Source organism: Apteryx mantelli, chromosome 1 (assembly GCF_036417845.1).
Source record: "Apteryx mantelli isolate bAptMan1 chromosome 1, bAptMan1.hap1, whole genome shotgun sequence".
NCBI lineage: Eukaryota > Metazoa > Chordata > Aves > Apterygiformes > Apterygidae > Apteryx > Apteryx mantelli.
Genome location: NC_089978.1, coordinates 2,638,627 through 2,653,089, shown reverse-complemented (window position 1 = coordinate 2,653,089; position 14,463 = coordinate 2,638,627). Strand labels below are relative to the sequence as shown.

General features: G+C 38.6%; 1 protein-coding gene across 4 annotated transcripts in view; it reads left to right on the top strand.

Annotated features, from left to right (window-relative positions):
- PGM2L1 (phosphoglucomutase 2 like 1) overlaps positions 1-14,463 on the top strand; it is a 47,754-nt gene that overhangs the window by 16,433 nt on the left and 16,858 nt on the right. For all 4 annotated transcript variants that reach the window (XM_067306388.1, XM_067306461.1, XM_067306599.1 and 1 more), the window contains 4 exons: positions 1,143-1,310; positions 10,789-10,895; positions 12,943-13,027; positions 14,097-14,180. In XM_067306388.1, coding sequence (XP_067162489.1) covers positions 1,143-1,310; positions 10,789-10,895; positions 12,943-13,027; positions 14,097-14,180 — 444 coding nt within the window. The remainder of the gene's footprint in view (positions 1-1,142; positions 1,311-10,788; positions 10,896-12,942; positions 13,028-14,096; positions 14,181-14,463) is intronic.

The following is a 14,463-nucleotide window of genomic DNA, read 5'->3' as shown; positions in this document are numbered from 1 at the left end:
AGAAAGATGTTAGCTCTTAAAAATAAATTCAGTGGCTTCTGTGGGGAATTCTTTGCTTAATGCTTGTATCCCGTACTGTGTCTTAACTATGTTCTTTCAGAACTATTATAGAATTGGGGAAGTTTATTTTTAATTCTCTGGTTTTACTGATGAAATTCTTGAGATCCACCTAAATACAATTAAAAATCTGACCATTAGAGTAATGGTGTAGATAAGATAGAATACCGGTTTCTGAAAGATGCTGCTATCAACAGAAGTCACTGAAGGCACCGTTCATAGTTCATTTGGTAAATTTTAAATGTTTTGAGGGCATATACTAATAATGAACCAAGTCCTGCGATATAAGGTTTTGAGAAGACAAATCGGGAATATTGGCAATGGGTCCCATAGCAGCAATAGCTTAGCATCCATGTTTGAATGTAAAGAACAATTTTGGACAGTAGTGAAAATGGCTATTAAAATTCTATAATGGTGTATATGATATCTTCCTCTTACCTGCAGAAGGAGTAGCACTTTTAAACTTTTTTTAACCTGTTCAGATCCAGTGTATATACTGAGCAGTGAAAGTGTCAAAAATGGCTGGGATTTTCTGACCAGGAAAAATACCCATTTTTGTTAAACAGTTTGTGGTAAATATGGGCTTTGACTGTTTTGTACTCACCTTGCTAAAGATTAATGTAACTTGGAAGGACAAGCTTTCTTTATGGTTTTACAATGTCAGCTTTATTTTACTGTGCTTGTTTGCAGAGCTTTCCTGTGGGTGGGGAGGAAAGAAATACTGCTTTCAAGTTAAGGTTTTTGTCCGTCTTCCAACAGCAGAGATTGAGAATTAACTTGTGCTCCCTACCTTTGAAAACCGGTTCTGAAGTCACTGTGTTCTTTGCTAACAGGCTTTGTGTTGCTGTAAAGTGTGTTAATGGCTAGGTGAACTCAGCAGGATATCAATGGCTGCAAGAGCTCCTGAATCCTTTATAAATAAAGATAAAGAGGAGAAAGTACCAATGTAGGCCAGTTTGTGTAGACTGGGATTTTATAGGATAGGGAAGAACTTGTTGCACTGCAGCACTAAAAACTGTTTAAATCTGTAAGCTGCTGTAATGATTTCAAGAACTGAATGAAGACCTTTTAATCTTCTTTTGCAGAACCCCAAAACAAAAGAACAGATTGAAAGCTTGCTGCAGAATGGAAAGCATAAAGAATTACGGGATCGCCTTTGCTGCAGGTTGACCTTTGGGACTGCTGGGCTTCGCTCTGCTATGGGAGCAGGCTTTTGCTACATTAATGACCTTACAGTGATCCAGTCAACACAGGTGAGTTCAATAGCAGCACGTGAGAGAACTGAATGATTTCACAGTAACTGTTTGGATCGTGTAATGTTCCACTGAAATACAAGCTCCGGGGGTGAAACACAGCAGCCATTCAACAGTATCAGGTGATAGTATGAAATGTTTTAGGACTGGAAGAAGATAAAGTAGCTCGAGCAGGTTTAACTGGACATTCTAGTAAGCAGAATGTAATCACTTCAACTGGAATTTGTCCAATAGTTAAAGTCAATTCTACTGCTCTGAAGTTGGAAATCTTTAGTTGTCATAAGAACCTTTGGTATTTGGCAACAAACAAAAGACCGCCTTGCAACCAAATAAACCCTTTCTTTCATTTTTAGCCCGTGTTGTGAACAACTACGCAAAAAACCTGCCCTGGGTAACTGTAGCAGGTTTTACCAGGAAAATGAACAGAAAATAAGATGAAAAAGAAAATGTAGACTGCCTGTGAAGATCATCTGTACTGTAAATTGGTTAGCTTGTGGTGTAGGCTTCCAGTAGTGGTAGCTGACAGTACAGCATTATCTGAAACTGGACTGGATAGTTGTAGAAAAGTATTGTCGTTAGGTGTACTGGCATTACTGTAGCTCTGTCTGTAGCGCTCAGAACTTTTTTTTAGTATAGATGTAAGAAAGTAATTGAAGATATGAACTGAACCTCTCAAACAACAAATCTTGTTATCATGTTACACAAATCACTGCGTCAGAGAGATGATTGATTCGTGTTTTATTTATGATATAATATTGCATGTTTGGATTAGAATTTTTTGTTAAAATAGTGTAAACAGTTGTTAGTCTTTCTTGAGGGGTAGTTCTTCAAAGTTTGTAGCAGAATGTTTTGGGATGGACTTGAATATACACAGGGAGATCTTGGACCTTTAACTTAGATGCTTGGCTCTTGACTCTGCCATTTTAATAGCTGTGTATTGGGTCCAGGGAATGTGGCATTGTTGCAGTGTTGAGTAGGGAGTAGGTGTAGCACATTCGTATTTAATTTTATTTGTGTTCAGCTGTACTTGAAGTTGTTAGTCTTATACAGGTATACCTTGGAGATATTGTAGGTTTGGTTCCAGACCACCACAATAAAGCGAATATCGTAATGAAGAGAGTCGCATGAATTTTTTTCGTTTCCCAGTGCATATAAAAGTTATGTTTACACTATACTGTAGTCTATTAAGTGTGCAATAGCATTATGTCTAAAAAAACAATGTACATAATTAAAAAATACTTTACTGCTAAAAAATGCTAACCATAATCTGAGTCTTCAGTGAGTCATAATCTTTTTGCTGATGGAGGGTCTTGCCTCGGTGTTGACGGCTGCTGACTGATCAGGGAGGTGGTTGCTGAAGGCTGGGGTGGCTGTGGCAATTTCTTAAAATAAGACAGCAGTGAAGTTTGCTGCATCGATTGACTCATCCTTTCACGAAGGATTTCCCTGTAGCATGCGATGCTGTTTGATAGCATTTTACCCACAAGAGAACTTCCTTCAAAATTGGAGTCAATCCTCTCAAACCCTGCCGCTGCTTTATCAACTAAGTTTATGTAATATTCTTAAATCCTTTGTTGTCATTTCAACAATGTTCACAGCATCTTCACCAGGAGCAGATTCCATCTCAGGAAACCACTTTCTTTGCTCATCCGTAAGAAGCTACTCCTCATCTGTTAAAGTTTTATCATGAGATTGCAGCAATTCAGTGACATCTTCAGGCTCCACTTCTAATTTTAGTTCTCTTGCTATTTCCACCACGTCTGCAGTTACTTCCTCCACTGAAGTCTTGAACCTCTCAGTCATCCATGAGGGTTGGAATCAACTTCTTCCAAACTCCTGTTAATGCTGATATTTTGACCTCCTCCCATGAATCACAAATGTTCTTAATGGCATCTAGACTGGTGAATCCTTTCCAGAAGGTTTTCAATTTGCTTTGCCTAGATCCATCAGAGGAATCACTATCTATGGCAGCTATAGCCTTACAAAATGTATTTCTTAAATAATAAGACTTGAAAGTTGAAATTACCTCTTGATCCATGGGCTGCAGAATGGATGTTGTGTCACAGGCATGAAAACAACATTAATCTCGTTGTACATCTCCATCAGAGCTCTTGGGCGACCAGGTGCCTTGTCAATGTGCAGTAATATTTTGAAAGGAATCTTTTTTTCTGAGCAGTAGGTCTCAACAGTGGGCTTAAAATATTCAGTAGACCATGTTATGAACAGATGTGCTGTCATCCAGGCTTTGTTCCATTTAAAGAGCACAGGCAGAGTGGATTCAGCATAATTCTTAAGGGCCCTAGGATTTTTGGCATGGTAAATGAGCACTGGCTTCAACTTAAAGTCACCAGCTGCATTAGCCCTTAACAAGAGAGGCAGCCTGTCCTTTGAAGCTTTGAAGCCAGGCATTGACTTCTCCTCTCTAGCTATGAAAGTCCTAGATGGCATCTTCTGCCAATATAAGGCTGTTTTGTCTGCATTGAAAAGCTGTTGTTTAATGCAGCCACCTTCATCAATTCTCTTAGCTAGATCTTCTGGATAACTTGCTGCAGCTTCTACATCAGCACTCGCTGCTTTGCCTTGCACTTTTATGTTATGGAGATGGCTTCTTTCCTTAAACCTCATGAACCAGCCTCTGCTAGCTTCAAACTTTTCTTCTGCAGCTTCCTCACCTCTCTCAGCCTTCACAGAATTGAAGAGGGTTAGGGCCTTGCTCTGGATGAGGTTTTGGCTTAAGGGACTGTTGTGGCTGGTTCGATCTTTTATCGAGACCGCTAAAACTTTCTCCGTATCAGCAAGAAGGCTGTTTTGCTTTCTGATCATTCGTGTCTTCACTGGAGTAGCACTTTTAATTTCCTTTGAGAACTTTTCCTTTACATTCACAACTTGGCTAGCTGTTTGGAGCAAGAGGCCGAGCTTTCAGCCTGTCTTGGCTTTCGACACGCCTTCCTCACTGAGCTTCATCATTTCTAGCTTTTGATTTAAAGTGAGAGATGTGCGACTCTTCCTTTCACTTGAACACTAAAGAGGCCATTGTAGGGTTATTAATTGCCCGAATTTCAATACTGTTGTGTCTTGGGGAATAGGGAGGCCCGAGGAGAGGGGGAGAGAAGGGGGAACGGCTGGTCGGTGGAGCAGTCACAACACATTTAAGTTTGCCACCTTATACGGGTGCAGTTCGTGGCGCCCCAAAACAATTACAATAGTAACATCAAAGATCGCTGATCACAGATCACCATAACAGATATAATAGTAATGAAAAAGTTTGAAATATTGTGAGAATTACCAAAATGTAACACAGAGACACGAAGTGAGCACATGCTGTTGGAAAAATGGTGCCGATAGACTTGCTGGATAGTGAGCTGGATGGATGCTGCCATGGGGTAATGACTGATGTCAGCACTGTGTTAGGGAAGACTGGTGGCAGAGACACCTTCTTTTGAAACATCCTTTGCTTGAAGCAGTTTTCAGTTTGCTTTGACTTGCTGTTTAGATTGATTAACAACCAGAAATACAACTTTCTGGACTTGTTTCTTCAAATGTTTTGTACCCTCCTGTCTTCTGTGTGTTGATTTTTGGTCTGGTGTGGTAGAAGAGGGATGGAAAATGACCTGACTTTTGCCCATCTCCATCTGCTTATGTGTCAAGCAATGTGAGTGAGTTGTACGTGCGTTGATTATCCAAGTAAAATTGACTTTTTGATTATATAAGGCTTAATCACCTCTGCTGTTCTTTGCAGCACTGTTTTGTTCAGGATAGCTTTATATATTCTTTCTCAAGGACCTTGGTCTCCTGTTTTCAGCTTTCTTTCCTACCTTTTCGATAAACACCTTGGAAGGAAGAGTCAATGGTGAATTGGTTAATGATCAAAAGTGCTCCATGCTCCTTTTCTGTATTGGGGTCTCATATGGCTTTTTTCTTACATTTGCTTACCTTATTGTACCAGTGCCTTTTTCAGCTGATGTGTTGCTTTATCACATTTATTCCCCCAAATAAGTAGATTAAATATTTTATCTTCGCAATTAAACTTTATAATGAATGAATTCAGAGTACGTTTCAAAATGATCTGGCGTCGTCCAGGTTTTAAGCATATTAAAAAAGAGCCTGAGGTTTAACATTGATTTATCCAGGGTGGTAGTCATGTTAAATTATCATTCCTGACTTTGATAGTCATTCTTGCACTTGCTCTATTGCGGTAAATATTAAGCAATAAGTAGTTGGATTTTTAATCTGCAAAATAGAGTTTTCTTCCACGCAAGTGAAAGAAGGGGGAGGGAAGGAAAGGGAAGAGTTTTTGAAAACAAATAGGATAAGTTAGAAGATGGATGTTCCGTAGTTCCTTTCCTTATGAACATACAAAATACAAATGGGTTTGGATTATGAATATTAAGCATACTTCAACACCTTATCTGCCCCCACCCTTCTACGGAAAATTCAGTTAACTGTGATATATTTTTAACCATTTAATATACTTGGAATAGCAATAAAAAGGGCAAGTTTTCGTTATGATAAAGCTATTAAATCTTATCTGCTTTGTCAGCTTATTTTTTTATGAATGGAACTTCAGCCATGAGATAAAATATGTCTTATTACATGATTTATGAAGGGTTACTAAACTCTCTCATCATAATACTGTGTACTTAAATGTTTTAAAATAATCCTGTCTTTACTGGTTAATACTCTTGTACAAGTCCCTAAATAGATATAAATGAAATAATTTGTTTTCTGTTGGCTCAAAGTAAAGTGGTATGCTTAAAACTTGGAGCAGCTAGGACTCTATTAAAGCTGTTTGACATACTAGTAACGCCTAAATTGTATAAGCGGAATCCAAACTTTCCTTGGTAAAATGAAATTCCAATGGCTGTTGTTTATACAGGCTTTTAAAGGAAGAGAAATAGCATACTGGAGCTCACTGGCTGGCTTTAAAAACTGGACTCGCATTTTACCGTTCTCTTTTTCTTTTCAGTTTAGTCCCAAGTGTAACAGAAAGTTTACTTTAGGTTTCTAACCTCTTAACTTGAACACATCTAGAATGACACTTCCTTCATTTCTGGCCTCACTGACCTCTTGTACGCTAAACTAATCTGCTGTAAGTACTGTAACAATATGAACAAAACTTAATGTTGCGGTACAAGTGATCTTCACCGATCCAGTGGATTTTAAGGGAATGAGCTGAAGAGGTTAAACAAAAAATTGATTGAAAGCTAGTAGCTTGTTGCCAGTGATGGATTTGTTGGGACTATGGATGTTGCTTTAAACAAGTCCACTTTCCTTAGAAGTAAGTAAAAATCTTGATAATGCGGAAGGTACCAATAGTCACTTCACTTTTTGGCCTGTGCGGTCTGTTGAATTTGGAGCTGTTCATGCTCCAAGTGCCTGAAAATTGCATGCCGCCGTTGTGTTTTGAGTCTCTTGAAAGCGTGACTGAGCTTGGATCAGCTGACTGATACACGTTCTTGGCAGAAAGTGAAATGTTTCGGTTTGATCAGCAGGAAATCTCTCTGCGAGTTCGGTTTCTTGGGCCTTAGAGGTTACTGGGAGTAGCAAACTGGCTGGAACTTATTTGCTTACTCTGTAGAGGTTTTATTTTTAGTTGTTTATCAGAGCAGCCTATCAAGTTAGAAAAAGCAGTCTCTGGGAACCAGATTAAAACTTGTTTCTGAATTAAATTGCATCAGATTTAATCTGTTCATTTGCGTATTTGTAGCCCTCTTCTTCCAGAGTCTAATGACATGAGAAGAGTTGTGCTGAACCTTATCTGGAAATGAGTAACCTTGTCTCTAAATCAGTGTTTATCTGCTGCCGGAATAAATGGTTGTCCAAAATAGACTTTAGTGTAATCAAATATGTTTTTCAATTAAAATAAAGCTTAGTTAAGATGCATGTTTCAGTGCGTGCTGTGTTTTTCATTTGCATTATTATATTGATACCATGCAAAGTCAAATTCGGAAAGATATAAAACATCCAGAAGTTACTTTTGACTCTTCTGATGATCATGGATACTTAACTTGTGCATAAAGCCTAGATTTTCCTGCTCAAATATTGCTTCTGTCCTGTTGAACTGGTTCCTTTTATTAATAGGTAAGTAATCCATCGCTGACTTCTACAGTGACAAAACCAGTCAGCTTTGCATCATTGCTCTGAATTTCCTATTGCTATGTAAGCAAAGCTAAACATCAGTAGTTGAAAGATCTAAATACAAGACTTCATAAAGCTGTTAATATCTCTTCGATCATCCACCAAAAGTCTCTCCGTTGCATCCTTGATACCACCATTTTCCCCTCATTTTTCTTTTGAAATTGATCATCATGGACTGGACAAGCAGGAGGATTATTTAATACATGGGAATAGAAGTAGACTAGAACCATCTGTTCCAAGCATACTGTGAATTTTGCTTAAAAATATCACCTGAATTGTGCAGCAGTAGAAATATTTGTAATACTTCAATGCATCCAAAGCAATTTTTTTTTAGATCCACTGAGAGACAGTTACCATTTGTGTGCTAGCACTTGTTAATATGTTATTTATTATCACCAGGTATGTAATGACAAGATGTCGACCTGTATACCTTCGCTTTGGAAGCAATAGCTGAACATGAGGCTATTCAGATACCTCAGGAGAAATTAGATGGGGACACTATCAAAAACTGAGTCCTATAAAGAGGAAAGAGGTATCTAAGATAACGCTACAGGAGTCCATGTCATCCTGCTGCTGAAAGAACAGCAAAAGGTGTAGTTGACCAGTAACAGGAGGGATGAATGCAGACTAGGAAGGTCCAAGAGAGAATAAAACTGGAATTCCTAGAATTCAGATACTGAAGAGACTGTACTTTCACTTGCTCTCTGTTTTATTTATTTTTATTTTTCCCCTGTAGCTCTAGCAGAGTCTTTGGGTAGTAACAAGTCCGGGGGGGGTGACTCAGTCATTACTGATTTCAGCTGTGGCATCTTGATTGGCTTTAAAGGATTTTGTTCTTATATTGCATATCACATTTTGTCTTAATTCTAGATAAAACTTCTTCATGGCAAAATGTAAAGACATAAGCCACTGCTGTTTTTTATTTGTTCAAAATCTTTGATCCCTGTTCAAAAAGCAAAGCTGGTTTAAAAGGATGTTCTAGCCAAAATCTTGCCTCACCCTTGAGTTATTTAGATTGTAGTGGCACCCAGTAGGTGCCAAAAATGCTTAGGCTGAAATAGCTGGGATGAGGTACAGAGGAGAAAGCACAAAAGATCTAATCTATGGAAAAGATAGATACTGACCCTTACTTCACGCACAAAAATAAATGAGCTCCTCTGTGTTTGAGGAATGAGGAAGTAGAAAGCTGGGAGGCATGAAAGGATGCTGGCATTAGAGGTCGCTGTATGCTCAGAAACCCTCCAGATCTGTGCTGTGTACCATTTGGAAGTAAGGGATGAAGAAGAAACTTATGCAGAATCCTAGAAATACCAGGCTTGCCCGAATGTTCAAGGAATGCATCTGTTGTTGAGGGAAAGCTCTTGAGAGGTCAATATGAAATAGAAATAGTACATAAGTTTGATTTTTTTTGTAAAGAGAGAGTTCTGTGGTTTGTAACATCTTGCCTTTCTTGTGTGGACATGAGTATAACTTGTTCTACCTGAACTTACCTTGATTCCTGCTGATTCTGAAAAAATTAAACACCACGGTTTGTTTTCTCTAATGAGTACCAGTTTGTCTAATATAATACTGCTTCTTCTGCGAATCTTGTCTTTGTCACGCAGTTGCCTGATGTTTGAGGAACTAGTTCACATGAAACTCTGCAATGTGCTCTGACCTTCAGATATTGCTAGCCTAAATAAGGATCTTTGATAATAAATCTGCTGTTCTGCTCTTTGTGTTATTCAGTCTGTTCAAGTCATACTCTTCCTATTCGTCTGTCCAAATCTCTTTAACACTGTGTATGAAAGTTCTTGAAAAGTTATCAGGACTGTGTGAACGCCTATCAGCACACTGCAGTTCAATGTAAGGGTACCTTCAGGTGGTGATCATACCATGACAGAGCTTCCAGTTCCATCAACATTCAAAGATCATGTATTTTTAAGTTGTTTCCTCTCTGTGATTCCCACTGTAGAAATGCTACATTGGAGGTTGAAATGGTTTTCCGGGGAGATACCAGTATCCATTTGTTCTTGCTTGATGCACATTCTTTGGAGGAAAAGGCAAAGAGGCTGCAAACCTTTAAAAGAAGATCAGCACAACTAAATTTCACGTCTGGAAGTCAGACTGGCCTTCTGGTTGAGAGATTGCTTATTGGTGATATCAACTCAGATCCATATAGTGCCATCACAAAGAATTACACTTAGTAGAGGGGGAAAAAATCCATTTAGTCCTACTATGAACTTTGCCTCTCTTGCTCTTGACAAGAGTAAGCTTGCACCCTCACAAGAAGTAGCATTTTTTTAGGATAGACTTGGTTAAGATGTGTTCGTAGTGATGTGTTTTTATTCGTGAAGACTGCTCTCCGATTATAATGGACTGTAGCTTTTTGAACCACTATTGCCAGCAGAAATTTCCATATTTTTATTTAAAAATACTGATCCATACTCCTTTGTTTCTGCGGTGGATCTCCAGGTAGCTTCTAATGAGGAAGCGAATGAATGTGAAAGCCACATGGAAGGTGAAGCTGGAACACCATGTAACGAACTATTTTGAAGAGCACCCATCTCCTCCTGCTTTGAAAAGGAGGGACAGATGGCTGCTTGTTTTTCTCCCTAGTAGGTGTCAGTACATTTTTATTCGCCTCAGTGTGTGCTGTAGAGATTTATTTGCTTCATCTACTCCCCGTGCTCAGCTCTTCTGTGACACCTTGCCTTTAGAAAGGTTCTGGCTTGATGTTCAGGACAGCAGACAGCTTGCATCTGTGCTGCTATTACCTGCCTAATGTATAAATTGAGGACTTTATGCACGTGGAACACTTCCCTAGCAGTAAACTTTCTTTTAAAAAAGTGGGTAAAGATGTAACAGCCTTCTAATGCAAATTTAGAACTAACAGTTTGGAAGCCATTGCTGAAAAGATGACTGACTTGTACTGTGAACATGAGGGTGAAGATTAGCCTTGGCTAGTACCGTCCTCATATGGCGTGAGTAACTAAAATAGATTTTTATCAATCGGTTCTTTAAAAAAGATGGTTTGAATACATAAAGGTACATTACAGGATGAAAACAGATGGTTGCGGCTTGAGGATTTTGCTGGCCCTAGCTTTCCGTTTAGGCTGTTTGGTCACTTAGAAATGTGGTATTATTTCCCTCAGCTATTTCTCTGTTTGCTCTCTTTCTTTCTGTGAACACTTTGGGAAAAAGAAATACGCTTGTTCTGTGAATATCACTGAAGTTTTTGCTGATCTGGATTTCGACCATTGATGTTGCATTGTTCTACATGAAAGATGATTTTTAATATTTGTATGTATTATAATAGAGCTTACTGTTCCCTTCTTTTTCTTTCTTTTTTTTTCCCCAGGGGATCTACAAGTATCTCGAGAGGTGTTTTTCAGACTTTAAGCAGAGAGGCTTTGTTGTTGGATATGACACACGAGGTCAGGTGACCAGCAACTGCAGCAGTAAGAAGTATGAGTATTGATTACATTTGCAAGACTAGAAATTAAATTGTGCCTTTGAATCAAAATATGAATTCCAGTCTATCAAAACATTTTTATGTCATGAACTGCGCACACTGTTTTCCCCCCCTTAGTCCATTTTAATAGTAATGAAGAGTGGCATGGACTAAAGCCTTGCAATACCAGTTGCCGTGCAAATGTGGAATGTAAGGCTAGTCACTTCACCAAAGAATTTACAATCTAAATACGCAAGAACATTAGGCAGACATTAAGAAGTTGATATGCCCGGAGAGAAATTTGAATGTGAAGGTAAATTCAGAATACTAACACCTAGCTTGAAATCATTTAATGTTAATGTGCTATTGTTAACGCTGTCATTCTTTTATATCGCACATCTGATTAAACTTGCTTGGGGGAGAAGAATTCTACCTTCAGCTTACTGTAATCCAGTATTTTGGTACTTGTTACGTTAGTGTTTGATCTCAGTGTATTTCCACACTGGGAATCTCTTAACTGGAATGCTTAAAATGTAAACTTCCGGTGATGTGAAACCGTGCTATTTGTGGGGAGGGGGAAGAGAGGATTGTTTAGCCAAGAGGGGCAGAGTTATTAAGAGAACTGCTTTTTGAATTCCATAGGGAACCCTAATTCCTTGCAGATCTTGTCATTAGGGGAGGAAAACAGATCATGTTGTAATAGCATGCTTTACAAAAAAAACACAGTTGTTACTGTGGTTAATTTTTTTTAAATTTTTGTTGTTATTTTCAATATTTACTATTGTAAGAATATGTAAGTCCTTGGTATAATAGAGTACAGAATCTAGTGACTGTCTTTGAAGACTTTTTCCACTTCCCCCAAATCCGCATCTCCACACCTTCAAGTCTGATCTTTATATGTAGTACGTTATCTGCCAGCCTTTGTGTAAAGGTTTTAAACTTACACATTATATTGGATTTGCAGGTACTGTTTTGCAGGTTGGTTGGATTATATACAGCTTTAAGATGTAGATGTTGAAGGGAAATACTCCTTTTCAGCCTCACAAAGCTTGTAGTCCTGACTTGATGGCAGCGCATTCTTAATTTTTCCTCACATCAAAGGAGCAATTCAGTTCTTAACTGCATGCTTTCTTCTGTCTCTTTGGATTGACACATAGTCACACAAGTGTTAAAATCAAATTGAACCTCCACAAAAGAGTGTTTTCAATCAAATCGGCGTGCGCACCCAGCTTTTTTCATATCTACGTGAGCACTAGTGCCCTTTTTGTGTCAGTCCCAGTGCTCAGGGAGGCGGCTGGGTGTGAGGGAGATGGCAGAACTTCTGGTAGTCGCCCGTAATTACGTTGGCGTAAGCCAGTTGTGAAATACGAGCTAGCTAGTAGCTTCAACGACAAGCATAGCTCTTGAAAGCTCTTAAGTGGTTCAGGTTACATTTGTAGGCACTATAGTGAAATTCTGAGTAACTGGAAGGTAGACTGTTACAGTATACTCGTCACGTGAGATAACTAATTAAGTATTAATGCTTGTCTGTAAAAATAAGTGAGTAAAATAAATTTATACTATGTAATCTCTCATCTGTTTTGACTCTCTGAGCCAGACTTCACATTAGCTGCTGAGTTGTGTATACCTGATTGAAAAGAGCAGCTTCCTATCAAACTGTTGCATGAAAGAATTAACTTCCCTGCTTCTTGAAAGGAAAAGATTGTTTTAACAGCAAGATTTTACAACATGGGTGCCGTAACTGTTTCTAAATTGACTGGATTAAGACCATGCTGGTTTGCAGAAGTATGTTTTAGGAATAGGTCTAATTTACATGGTTGTTTGAAGTGCTGTGCGCTCTTCGGGCAACAAATGACAACTCTGTCTCAGATTCTACAACCTGAAAACTGTATGATATTGACAGTACAAACTGTAGGATGTAACATCAAGCGTAAGCAAAAAAAAAAAGCCACTGGAGGGAAGCAGGAGACACGTGCAATGAAGGTTACAGTAATGGCATATGGGTACTGGATTGTCCTGGGGAGTTGGGTTGACCGAATGTTTTCTTCTTCCTGTCGACAGACTGGCAAAGCTCACTGCAGCGGTCCTCCTGGCGAAAGATGTACCTGTGTACTTCTTCTCGACCTATGTCCCTACACCCTTTGTGGTGAGTCGTCATCATCTCTTTTGTATTGATGAGCCCTATAGTTAAGGGAGAATTTGAACGTTTACTTAAAATGTGAACTAGTAATTTTCTTCTCAAATTCCAGCATTTAAACAGAAAAATAGAGGGTGTTGGGAACACTTGGCTCTTCAAGGAGACTGTAAAAAGAAAGTCACTAAATTCTTCTCTGTGCAAAGAGTCAACAGAATCACATTTCATCCTAGGTGTTGCTATACTAGGGCAATACTTACTGCAGTCCAGGCTTCGCTATGTTAATTATAGGTGACACATTTTGCTATTGTTTTATTCTGTGCTTAAATGTGTAAGTGTCATAGGGATCAAAGAGAATATTTCTCTCTGTGTGTAGAAATACACATATAGAGGGAGTGTATGTTTTTGGACTGTACAGTAATGCTGCTTAGAGTGGAAGAAATAAAGGACTGTTTTCATTTCTAATATCTCAAGCAATAGAGCTTTCTGTTCCCTTAAAGGATGTTAAAGATTTATTAAAAATGTGCTTAATTTCTCAGGACAAGTGTAGTACCATAGTCATGGAAGCTGTTTCTTGCAGAGTTTTAGATGATCTTGCAAAATAGAAAAATGCTTTTCTAGTATGCTGCGTATGTTGATCCCTTTTCTAAGGGAGGACTGAAAGGACTAGGCATTATTTAGGTAGAAGTATCTGTAGTTTGTTTTTCAACAAGCCTTTTGGTGAATTCCTTCATTCCTTTTCAATTTTTTTTTTCTCTTCCTCACAAACCAGTGTAATCTAAGTGTAAGCTTTCTTTACTTGGCCAGTTAAAACTGTGTTGATATAATTGGGAAATAGAATAATGTTCCTATGGAACAGAATGGCGTTACTCTGTCCAAGTTTTCTCTCTACAGAAAACAGAACGATAAGCATTCATGTATACAATTTTAAAATAAGCCGATGAACTATTAAGAGCCAATTCTCCCGTAGCATCCTATTGTAGAACTGTCTTAATAATTTAATGATACTTGTGCCAGCTGCCAAATTCACGGTTAAATTGATGTAGCTTTTTTATTTATTTTCTTTCTTTTTTCTTCCCAGCCCTATGCTGTTCAGCAGCTCAAAGCTGTTGCTGGTGTGATGATCACAGCATCCCATAACCGGAAGGAGGACAACGGATACAAGGTAAGTCCCGGGTTTAAAGTTTATAACGTATCATGGCCAATGTTTTCCAGTATTATATATATGGCTTAAATGCACATTTTGGCTTTTTCTGGGGCAGGGGGCGGCGTGCGTGTGTGTGTGTGCATATGTGTTCATTAGACAGAAAAGTGGTTTCAAGTAACTCATCCTTTTTTGACTTCTCAATTACATGTTTTTTTCTAATACTGGAACTTAAAACAGCATTGCTTGTGTATCTTGAGCACAAATCTGTTGTGACGTTCCACGGAGTCTAATCAACAGGTAA